The sequence below is a fragment of the Apodemus sylvaticus genome, chromosome 1 (assembly GCF_947179515.1).
Source record: "Apodemus sylvaticus chromosome 1, mApoSyl1.1, whole genome shotgun sequence".
NCBI classification, from domain to species: Eukaryota; Metazoa; Chordata; class Mammalia; order Rodentia; family Muridae; genus Apodemus; species Apodemus sylvaticus.
The window spans coordinates 2722501-2735658 of NC_067472.1; the positions used below are offsets into that span (position 1 = coordinate 2722501).

At 39.0% G+C, this 13158-nt stretch overlaps 1 protein-coding gene across 1 annotated transcript in view; it reads right to left on the reverse strand.

The window, feature by feature from the left end:
* Positions 1 to 9236, reverse strand: part of Ccdc172 (coiled-coil domain containing 172) — a 41798-nt gene extending 32562 nt beyond the window's left edge. Inside the window, 2 exon segments of the mRNA XM_052172117.1 lie at positions 8721 to 8806; positions 9158 to 9236. Coding sequence (XP_052028077.1) covers positions 8721 to 8806; positions 9158 to 9236 — 165 coding nt within the window.
* Positions 9237 to 13158: the final 3922 nt, after the last annotated feature.

Here is a 13158-nt window from a genome sequence, read left to right on the forward strand (position 1 = left end):
AATACATTAGTACTATCAAAGATTCTAACACCATTCAAGTTACAAACTTTTATGAGAAAAATATGCCATAAGTCAGATTTAAATAATAAATTTGCAATAACTGACAAAAGGTCTGGCATGAAAAGCAGGAATCAAGAAGATGTTACAAACTCTGCAAGGGAGTAACACTGTAACTAACACTGTACAGACAATATTCTTTTGCTTATAAAACTTAGTAATTTCTAATATACAAATGATAATGTTTGGCAGTTTAGACTATAATAGTCTTTCTGGGAGAAACTATTAAAAACCTTAAAAATGTCTTTATTGATATAACAGTCTGAGTTGTGTTATTTTAAAAAAACAACCAGACAGTGCAATACTGCCATCACATGTGTTAATGGCAGGAATTTACTGAAACAGCAATGCATACTTGTCAGTAGAAAATTAACTAACTAAAATATGGCAAAATATTTATTGGAATACTATGCAGCTATAAAAAATGCTCTAGTCTATATTCATGGAGACTCTAAATATAACAAAAAGAAAATGCAAATTATCTGAGGAAAAATAAACAAGTATTAAATAATGTAAAATAAATAAATAATTCCAGGGGCCTAGAGAGATGTTTCAAAACTAAAAGTAAACACTGTTCTTGCAGTAGACCTGATTTTACTGCCCAGAACCTACACTCCTTTTGCCTATTTCCAAGTTTTGGATAATTCTCATGACAGGCATGATAAGGCTTTCCTTGAAGAATTATAGGAAAAATTAAAACTAATTGTAAGTTATGTTTCCATGAGAACCTCAGAAATCTTGAGTTTACAGGTAGTAGTATTAAGAAAGATGTTTCAGAGTTGAAGAGGTGACTCGGCTGGCTGGAGCACTTTCTGCTCTTTCAGAGGATCACAGTTCCTTTCCCAGAACACAGTCCAGGCAACTCACAGCCATTTATAACTCCAGCTCCACCCTGAGTGTCTTCTTCTGGCCTCCCCAGAACATACATACATGTGCACATATCTATACACAGGCACACACATGTATGATAAGTATGTAGATAAATAAACACATGTATTCTGTAATTTATTTACCAATAATTCACAGTGTGACCTAAGGTTTGTCAGTGAATGTACATTGAATGGCTAGATAAGAGATGATTAGATGATCTGGGAATCAGAGTTAACTGATTTTCTAAAAATTCATAAATCACAAAGTATCCCTGAAAGTATATTCTGTGCCGCAGCTTATGGGGCTGCAAACTCAAATTGAATCTCATACTTTCTGCAAATTAAGGCAAAACTCACTGTTTTTCAAAGTATTTTCTTCTTGGTTCTAGGAGATTGTTTTTCTGTTTGATGCATTTCTGACATTTTATATTTTGCAATTTATTGAGAGCACTTCTTCTGAAAATAGGAAGGGAAGAAGAATCCTGAATTTTACAATGAGTAACAGCTGAGTGGATGTTCTACTCCGTGGATGCAAGCCTTGAGTGGTTTACCATCTCCTGCATCAGAAGGGCCAATGTGTCAGTAGTTACAGTTTTATCTTCACTGCTATTCTAAACATTCTTTGGATTTTCCAATAGTCATGAAAACAACATCAAGATAAAAGAGCCCAATAACTGCTATATAAAATATTTTCTTTAATAATCTTAGCTCTGTGACCATGAAAAAGAAGTGCAACTTCTTCTATGTGCGGCCAGGCCTTCTCTCAAAAGAACCAGTCATAAGAATAGCATTTATCAGGCACCAATGCCAAGAACGAGTGTGCCAAATAGCCAACAGGTACCTAGAAAGGTCTTCAATAAGTGTCCTTAAGGAATAAGAAATACAATCCAACATAAGGCACTACTGATACCCACAAAGAAAGTTTTTTTAAGTCACTGAAATAGAGGACAATGCATTGGCCAGGACAGAGACACAGGGCATTCACACACACTGGTGCAAAGACAAAAGCATGAGATTGCTTTGAAACTCACCTGACATCTCCTGAACAAAAAAAACAAATAGACAACAATTCCAATGGTCGTGTAAGACCTAACAATTCCACTACTAGATGGAGTGCTCAGGAGATTTGAAAGTATATTTATACAAACACTTGTGCACAAATATTCATGGCAATTTTATTCAAAACAATTAAATACTCGGAGTGGTTCAACTGACACATAAGACAGTGGGTGGATATAAGGAACCCTGTTCTCTCACTTCAGTGTGATACAGTGTCAGGCTAGAAACAGAAAACACAGAGTCACAAAATGCTACTACTGTGTACCTACTCTGTGTTTCCAATGCTAATACTGTGTACCTCCATCTACACAGCATGTCCAGATGCAAAAGAGATGGACTGCCTAGGACCTGGACTGCATGAAGTCTTAGGGGAACAAGGTGGCTGCTAATAGATGTGGTATTTCTTTATGGGAAGATGAAAATGTTCTAAAAATCAATGATCATAACAATATCTTGTGAACAGTTATAAACCACTGCTAACTTTTAAAAAATGTATTTTTTTGTAAAGTGACCTAGCAGCTATGTTCCACCCTAATCTTAAGAAAAAAACACAAGACATGATGTATATATAGCTTAAGTGCCCTGTATACCTTCCCTGATTGGTTCTGCCTCAGGGACAATGCTACCTTGATGTGGTATTCATCATCCCATGACTGTCATGGTCCTTCACTGTACTTACAAGCCTCACAGGACAGACCTGTGCTCTGTACATATGACAGCACTTCATAGTGACACAGCATCTACAGGGTACTCATTAGCACATTGTGTTCTGGAGATGTATGTTCTCAAATCATTTGGTGGCTTTTTAAAGTGACCCCTGACCCCCAAAGTTCTGACTCATATTAGAAGCTAAGTTGATCTCTGTCTTCATTTCTATCAGTTTGGTTGTGGGCTCCTCCAGGCACCCCACACTGTGACTATTTATTCAGAATGAAAGTGTATTTTATAACCTGAAAGGCTTTTAAAGGCATGAGCATTCTTACCTGAGAAAGAATGCGAGCAGGGGAGAATCATACAGAATACTGTGTTGGATGCAGTGGATGATAAATATTATCCATAGTTAATGTGGGCCATTTTAGATAGCTGCAGGGTTTTCTACAGGGTCATTCTTTCTTTTCCACTAAACTTTTTCCATAGGCACTATCTATAGTTTCCTCCCTGACACACATTCTTCATTTCCTTATTGAACAGTTAATGCTTTTATGAAACCTGGCCCATCTTCACTGAACTTGAAGACCATTACTGGTTCACAGATCATGGGAGAAAAAACCATGTGTATCTATGTGATAGATGGGAATGTCCCTGCCTGCAGAGTAGTGTGGGAACATCCTTCTCACTCTGATTTTCAACAGAGAAGCACACGACCTTAGATATTAGTACCTATGAGGGGACACATGGGCAGTCACAAATTTCACCTTTTGACTTGTCTAATACAACTCCAGTTTTGTTTGGTGCCAACAATAAACTCCCAAATGAAGTGTTTTGGGATTTTAAGTAATTCCAGGAGGCTAAGACAAGTGGCCCACCAAGCGTTCAAGGACAGTCTAAGACAGATGTTGATTTTAAGGCCAGCCACAGATAAAGATTGAGATCCCGTCTCCAAAAAGCAATTTACCATTCACCAACCCAAACAGCAGCAACAAAATCCTACATTCTCCTGCCAATGTTGACTATAAAATTCTAATCTTTCAACATCCGGTTGAAATTTCTGAAGACTTTCCTTCACAGAACCTTTCAATACTAGGCTGCATGGTAGAGAAGCGACTTTTGGTCTTAATCTTTCTCCTTCCAAGCTAGATTTGGGAACACTGCCTTGGAATGGAACAGTGCAGGAGAAGGCGGGATGGGGCCAGCTGAGAACAGGAACAAGGTCCGAATGAGCACTGAGGGCACTTAGGACCTCCTGGAGCAGCTTTAAAAATGCCTCACAGTCCCTTCAGACTTGTGTCACATGAGAAGAGAAGATCTAACCACTGCTCGGTAAAGCCACAGGGCAAGGCTCTCCATCAGTGACCTGACGAGGTCACAGCTGATAAAGCCATGAGTCAAATGTTGGTTTCCAGTTGAAAGTCAGCAACATCCAAAGGTTATTTAAGCAGAATTTCTGTTGTTACACAAGCTGACAGATTCCTCTATTTTTAAGTAAAAATTTTAATCAATGATAAAACTAAGAATAAATAGGACAGGGAATTTTCTCTAATACATACATGTGAAAGGAAAACAAACCTCCTCAGCTAAAAACTTGCACCTCACTATTATAAATGACAGACTGCTGGTTTTGTTCTCTCCTTGACTTAGTAATTCAGCAGCAAAGCATGATTTCTCAAGCCCTGAGAGGTAAAGTTCAGATTTCACCAATAGGAAGGAAGGCAGAACATCTACATGTTTAAGTAAAAATGCAAATGGGCCATTTCACTACTTCATTCCAAAATATATTTTTTAAATCATAAAAAAGTATTTTATTGTTCTTAAGATATTTCTGAGTACATATAAATGATATTAATCACACAGAGCAGGATCTATTTAGGAATATATACGTACTTACATATATATATATATATATATATATAAATACATGCAATAAAAAAGTAGCTCATGAATTTGAAGTGTGGGGGAGTGGTAACTATATATGATGATTTTAATTACAAAATTAAAAAAGTAAAAAAAAAAAAGATATTTATCCAGTAAGTTGAAAAGGGTAAAATATGCTAATGCAGTCTAATCCTCCCTCCTTTCCCCTCTCACAGGGCAATGGCACAACACTGCTTATAAGATGCTTATAAAAACTACACAAATTCTAATTACATGCCAATTTTTTCATATAAGAAACTCAAGTGAGTTGCTTCTGAGAAACTACAATAGTTTCACAAGCCTCACTGTTAGTTTCTCTGACATCAACACTACAAAACCTTCCAATGACAACTGAAGTTTTAAACAGCCTGGTAAGCATCAGTGTAGACCACACAGTGCTCCCACTTTCAGTGCAGACCGCACCGTGCTCCCATTCTCAGTACAGACCACACTGTGCTCCCATTCTCAGTGCAGACCATACCGTGCTCCCATTCTCAGTGCAGACCACACCGTGCTCCCATTCTCAGTGCAGACCACACCGTGCTCCCAGTCTCAGTGCAGACCACACCGTGCTCCCAGTCTCAGTGCAGACCACACTGTGCTCCCAGTCTCAGCGAAGATCACACCGTGCTCCCATTCTCAGCACAGACCTCACTGTGCTCCCATCCTTCCCTTTTCACAGGGCCCAGCTCAACCAGGCACACTGTAGCTGTCCTAGTCACATAGTATGCACGTGATCTGACGCTGCTTGCAACCATATATTTTAAGAGACTCATCCAGCCCTGAAATCAGATGCTGTCATTCAGGTACTAATTATGAGAGCCACCTAGGTTCTACAGACCAAGGGGAAAAAAGAATACTGTACTTCCTAAATACATGTTTTTACTTCAAGCAGTTTCCTAAATATACACCTGATATTTCTTGAATATGTGAGCATACAATAGCTCAAGTATTGCTCTATACAGATTATGCCATAGCTTCTCTTCATGCTGCCTGTTTGGTAAATGGGTCAATAAACACCAAGTCAAATATTCAAGTAAATATATTTTCATTGTTATTGGCAGACATATAATTAACTCTGAGGATAAAAAACAGAGAATCAATTTATGATTACTTTCTTAGCTCTTCCCATTACTCATTTACATTATCTTCCTAGTTCTACATTTAAATCTTAATACACACATACCATCTTGACTCTAATTATAAATCAAATTACCTCAATTACAAATTAGTGTTGTATGAACTGTGACCCTCATATGCTAGTTTTATTAGTAAGATACAATTATATTATTACCCATGCATATGAGCTGATTAAAAACCAATGCACATTTATGAGCCTGTATTAATTAGCAATTTCATGAGTGCCTTTAAACAATACTAGAGATTTTCTGTGTTTTCTTTAGCACAAACAATTAAATCAACATTTTCTTTATTTATATACAGTATCAACACTACTTTATTTCATGTAAAATAGGCTGCTAACAAAAAATGTTATATGTAATAATAATTTGTCTTGCAAAGGAAACATTACAAAGAAAAACTACCTCATTTAAAACAAAACATTTTCTACCTGTCAGGTCAGTATCTTCACCAACCCCCAGAAAAATGCACTTTATACAACTTATATAAGTGACCTTTAAAAATATTGCCCCAGATGCAAAGCTTCAGACGTATTATTGTATGTCATGGAAAAAAAAATGTTCAAGATGAGTTCAAGAATCTGTTTTAATAGAGTAATGTTTTCCTTAACCAATTGTTACCTTTATTATGGTAGTTATTTGGTTTTCTATTATATACGATGAACAAGTCATTTAAAAGATGTCTCGGCTTCTTTGCCTGTAAATGGGGAATGATCACTCCTCCTCTCAGAGTTCCTGTTAGAACTTCGAATAGTACCCAACACATGGGCACTTAACGCCAAGACCCCGGGAGTAGGGAGGGGCTGAGAGCTCTCTGCCCCATGTGAAGTATGTATGTGGTGTGTGTGTGTATGTATGTATGTGTGTGGTATGTGGGTGGTGTGTATGTGGTGTGTGTGTGTGTATGTATGTATATGTGTGGTATGTGGGTGGTGTGGATGTGGTGTGTGTGTGTGTATGTATGTGTGTGGTATGTGGGTGGTGTGGATGTGGTGTGTATATGTGTGCATGTGTGTGTGTGTGTGTGTGTGGTATGTGGGGGTGGGGTGGAGGTGTAGTATGTGTATGTGGTGTGTGTGTGTTATGTGTGCATGTGAGTGTGTGGTATGTGTGGGGAGTGGGATGTATGTGTAGTATGTATGTATGGTGTGTGGGGTGGGGGTGTGTGATTGTGGGGGGGGGTGATATGTGGGGGTATGGTACGTGTGGCATGTGAATGCATGCCTGTGTGTATGGGTGCATGTCCCTTTTCTTCTGTTGACTTCTATTTGCCAATCCAACTTTCAAAGCATCTTAAGTCTTCTTTGAAGAAAAGACAGCCACATGAGGACCCTGCCCACCTTTGCCCACCCCACCAGGGTCCCCAATGTTACTAGCCTACTTTCTCTTTTACTCCAGGAAAAATAACAGCTAGGGCTCAATGAATACTTATCCCAGATTCTGTTTTAAAAGATAGCCAGTTTCTTTTAGTTAAAGGGAACAGATAGGAAAGGTTGCTTGGTTGGTGAGCACTCCCAGTTAGGAGGGAAAATGCCGGTATTCAAATGTACAGCAAGGTGACTATAGTTAATGGCATATACTAAAAACTTCAAAGATTTGTAGTGTTTTCACCACAAACACAGGATTAACGTTGGCGCAGATATATTAACCTGGAATTGAGCATTACAAAATGTGTAACAAATATCATGGAACCCATAAACATACACAACTTTTATTTGTTAAATATTCAAGACCGCTCATTTCTTGTTACCTGCTCTCAGTAGTGAATACACTCATGTACAATGTTTGCTATGCAACAAACACAAAGAGAATAAGGGTGAATTAAAAAAAAAAAAACTAAGTATGTTCCTCTCAAAGAAACCAGGGCTGCAAACATGAGTGCATGTTGACACTTAGCAAAAAGACTTTACACAGCTGCCTAAGGAGATTTTATGATATATGAGCAGGCTACGGAAAGAAGAGAGATGGTTCACCAGGTGGTAAAACACAAGAATTATTTTGTCGACAGAAAATTGAAAATTCCTCACAAACATATGCTAAGTTAATAGGGTAATACTTTATAAATAAATGTATAGTATAGCTTATATCTCTTTTAAATATAAACTTATATTTAATGTGTAATAAGATGAAAAAAATATTCACAAAAAATATGAGTGCTCAAGTAAAATAGACTGCCTCTATGCACTGCTAGCTTAGCTCATCTTTAGGTGTTGGAACATTATTATTGAGGACCTGATTCCTCCTGTCGGACTGAGGCCTCCTCCAGCAGGCCCTCACCACCGCTGTCCAGCCCCCATCTTTGTGATCAGAGCACAAGGAGATCCCTGACAACAAGTTTATTGCCCTTCTCTGGACCATTCTAGCAATGTTTCCCTCCCAGTTCTACCGAGCGAGCAGCCCTCTGCTGGTGCCCAGAGTCCTCTCTCAATGTGCCTGGGGAAGAGCTGCCCCCTCTCTGCTACAAAAGGTCTCTCCTACTAAATCTCTTTTATTCCTCAAAAGTCTACCCATGGTTCAACCTCTTCCTTGAAGCTGTCAAGCTCCCCTGCTCCTATTTTTCAAAAGGCAGAACTTTACAAATGCAGCTGCAGAGAGAAATGAGAACTGAGAAAAGACACTTTTGGCTGAGACATGTCCAAAAATGTAGTGAATATAAAAGCAGAAAGCCATCATTTGAAAGATATATACAATCTGGTTAAATCCACGTAGCATGCTTAAATTACTTAGTAATTAAAATTTATATGCCGCATTAACTACTTATTGAACAATTATTCTTCCAATGACATTTCTCTTATAAACATTAACCATCCTACAAAATGGGTAAGGAATCCATTAAGTCTGTATTCCTTGGGGCCACTTCCTGTTAAAAACTAAAAATAGTAGATTCAGAACCTTACATACTAGACAACACTGAACTACAGTATATAGCTGTTGAGTTTCCTAGTTGAAGGATAAATAGACAGTAAATTACTAAGTGAAGCTCAGACACTTCAAGTAATACTTAGCACGTTCTATGCATCAATACCTTGGATTCCAACTTGATTTTCTCTTCATTCAGATCCTCTGTTGCTTTCTTAATTTTCTCACGACATGTGGTAATTTCTGACCTCACTGCAACACAAACAAAATCGTTACTCGCATCCACCACTCTGAAGCCTCCATCTCAGCCATCTCAATTGGCATGTGAGGTTTCATCTGTCTTTCCCTCCTGGTTGCAAACTCCACTCATAGTCTTCCCCTCCCCTCCAGCCTGTGGTGCAAACACCCAGCTCCAAACGCCAAATGCCCCCCCAAGGGCAAACACCCAGCTCCAAACGCCAAATGCCCCCCCCCAAGGGCAAACACCCAGCTCCAAACGCCAAATGCCCCCCCAAGGGCAAACACCCAGCTCTAAACGCCAAATGCCCCCCCAAGGGCAAACACCCAGCTCTAAATGCTGAATGCCCCCAAGGGTAGGCCCACCTTCCCGCAGCACCCTGCGGCTCTCCTCTGCCTGATGCTCAGTGAAGATGATGTGCTGAAACAACGACTCCAGACTCATCTCGGGCCGGCTCACCCTTAATATTTTATAAGAGAGTCTGAGGATCCTGGAAAGCACAAAGAAGAGGATTGTCCGGCTGCTCCCTGCTGGGCTGCCCGCACCACCCACCCGTGCCCAGCGCAGCCCCAGGGCGGGAGCTCGGCCTGTTCCTCCATGCTCGCCCACAGCCGGGCCTGCTTCTGTGCTGGGCACAGCTCCCACAGGAAATGCCCTGGGGAACAGACACAGCAGCCTTGGCTAGGGCCACGCTTTCCCTCCCCAGCTCCCTCGCTCCCCCGGGAAAAGATGCCCACGGTCAGGGGCTGGCGATGTCCCCTCAGTCCCCTCACGTGTGTCCAGCACAGGAAGCCTCCGCTGGCCTCGCGAGAAGTCAGCTACGGAAGCCTGGTGGGGCCAGTCTGCAGCTGCCTGCGCTCACGGATCTGGGGTCTTACTAGAGGTGGGACGCCCGGTCTCCAAATATTATAAAGTGCAAAGTACCCGTGATTCTAAATATAAACTTTTGCAAAGTCTTATCCTCAGCAAAGGCTAGCAAAGACTCCTACAAACGTACAATGTCTGACATTCTGCCGTAATCATTCCTTTGTAATCAGGGCATATCTTTTTTGTCTGCCCCGAAATTAATCACTGCCTTTTGTAATCAAGCCTTGGTAATATTAACACTTCGATATCTGCACAATGTGTGTCAGACACCAAAGTGGTTGCTAATTAAGGCTTAAATGTGAAAGGCACCTTTGGGGCTTTTGCATGAGATTTTTTTTTTTTAATTAAAAATATTTTCAGTTTTGGTAGGTCAAAATATTGACATTGTAATAAACATTTGACTCTATTCCGAATGTAAAACTGACACTGGCTAGACTTTCAAAAAGTAACTTTTAGTTTGAATGTATTTAAAATTAAATAAAATAAGGTAAATGAAAGTTTTTGTCACATACAATAGGCTTAATTAATAGCCCAATAATGCTATAATATAATCAGTTATAAATTTTAATCTATTCTAAATTTTATCTTAATTTTCATCTGATCATGTCTGTATAAAATTTAATGTTTGAACTATCAGAATACACACTGAAATTTGAAATGAATTAAAAAGAATGAAATTAAAAAGATTTACTCAGAGCTATTCAGATCCAAGTACTGATGAAATTTTTCTGTCTTTTGGGAAACCCTTCTGTCTTTTGGGTAGCTCTTCTGTCTTTTGGGTAGCCCTTCTTGACAATAATTTCTTATTTACAAGCATGAAGTCCTATGAATAAGGAATAAATAGCATTTTGTTACTTGTGTTTTGACATAATTATTATGTAATTCAATATTTATTATTTATTTGCTCTCTCAGCACTCTACATCTATCTGAGATGATTTTTGTCATTTCTTTTCTGATATAGTTAAGGAAAGAGACTCAAAATATTTCTAATAAAAGTGAGTTCACTGAACTATTTAGTTCTGTCACTATCTGAAATCCTGATGTGTATTAATTCTTTTAATCAAGTCAATTATCCTATTAGAACTATGTTTTTTGTTACTCAAAGGGCTAAGTAACTTGCCCACAGTCATGTATGATGGCTAGGATGTAGCTAAATCAGGATCTGAATCCTGTGTCTCATGAAGAGGCAAGTAAGCTGAGACCAAGAAAACGTGTTGAGAGCCATGGTTCAGTTTTGGATTCAGCTGTTATTTTCTTACCATACCATAAGCATAGTGAACTTACCATTTCATTGGAAGCTCTTCATGAATTTACTTTGTAACTCATAATCCTCTGATAGATGTGTGTATGTGTCTAGTTTAGATATACTGAAAGAAACCAAACTCTTCTATGTATTCAAGGATGGAAAATGACACTTCTTATGGCTCGAACCATTTTCTTTGAATGCTCATGTGGAGGTTCGTGAACTGTATCACAAATACCATCAAAGTTAGGGGCTTTTTGAGATAAACTAAAAGACTAATAGCATTGCCCCCTTTCAGAGTGATTTTCTGTGGGCTTGCAATGGGGGCCATTCTCACAGAAAGACTGGCTGGTTTCCAAAAATGTGATAATTTTTCAACATTACAGTTTTATTGCTTGCAATTGAATTCCCTTTGTTATTTAACTCACCTCCCGTCTGTGCTGAAACTTGGCAAAGTGGATTCTAGAAAGCGATTGTAAGCCCACCTGCTTTTCTTGCACGGGAGGGGGGGCACAGAAGAAAGTCACCAGAGATCAGAGAGGAGGGTGATGCTGAGAGATGTCATTGTCAAGCTCCACAATCATCATCTTACATCGCACAGCATTCTAGTGCCTTTAAATCCTAGTCGAATATTCTTAGAGGCATTACAACTGTAGACATTAGCTGCATTTTAAATTTTAATTTTGTTTATTGAAGCACACATAATTACGAGCGCCCACAATTCAAATTCTACACTTTCCATAATAATGAATTAAAATAACATCCTATTAAGATACTAAAATCCAACTTTATTCGTACGTTGTGAATAGTGTTAAGACTTTTCCCCTCTTACAGCAATGCTGATTCCACCTCATAATGTACAGAGCAAGAGTGGCATTATTTAAATTGATGCCGAATAAAAATGGTATATGACATGATAAAGCTTTGTGGGCATACTATTTTCTGAAAATGTATCTTCTGAATCTAAAAATGGAAAATGATTCATCTGACAACCATTTAATGAGCTTCTGCTTTTGATTCAACATCCTTTCAACAAATATCACCCAACAGTTCCTATGCACCATGTTAGAGAAACAACCACAAGATTTAATAAAAAACAGAACGACATTAAAAAAAAAAAAAGCGGTTTTGCTTCCCCTGGATAATTCTAACCTCAATGGAGAATTATTATATTTTACAGCATTTTGGCAGCAGGATAAACAACTGCTTTCAGATGCTTCGACAGATGTTCTTTAGAAAGAAAGTCAGTTATTTGCATTATGACACCCACACATGATTCTCAGACCTAAACTTCCCATCTGCGCCCATTTCAGTGAATTGCCTACCTTTGGAGCACAAGTGTGGATCACTCATTGTCCCTGCCCTCAGATGCTTCTTGTGATCACTTAGCACCTGGGCTATGCAGACATCAATAATTGTTTTGCTAGAAGGCCTTGCACAAGGCTCTATTGCGCTTTGATTTAAATGTGTCTCTTCTCCTTTCTTAGATTGATGACTTTCCTAAGTTCTAACCCAGGCTTGCAAATACCCACTAGCCCAGGGCATATATGTCGCAGTGAAAGGAGGAAAAGTAATTCATTTATTTTATGTTTTTCTAAGGGCATCTACCATAAAGAAAAAAATTATGGGTTCAACTAAGTTTAACAAACCATTTGTTGAATATCTACTAAGTTTAGAGTTTTTCCCTTGGTTATTAAGAAGGCCATGAAGTTGGAAAGATAACTGCTCTGCCCTCTTGAAGTAGGTCAAATGGGGTAGAGTTTACACAAATAACTTCAGAATAAGCTCTATGTCATATTTTCACACCGGTGCTTTCAAAATATGGTAGAGGAGAGAGGATAGGTCTGATACAGACAGTCTAGGGAGACCTGCCAATAGAGGTGAATGGAAGTTAGACTTTTGGTAGGAAGAAGAGAAAGGTAGAAAGCCATATGGGAGCACTATTAGGTGTTTTGAATTTCCATGTACTGATACAGCTTCATTCAGTGCTCCCAGCCAGTGAGTGGGAAGCCCACATTGGTGTGCAGAATAAATGGACTCCACTGGGTTAGAAGCAGTAAGGAAATGAGATTACCTGTTTGCATGGTGACTATTGAGTCACATGCTGTCTTAGTCCACTTGGGCCACTAGCACAACATTATACCCAGTAGCTTATAAACATTGGAAATTTATTTCTCACCAGTAGGAAGCAATGAGATTCAACATCAGGGTGCCTGTGCATTCAGTGTGGGCTGGTTTCCTAGATCATAGACACC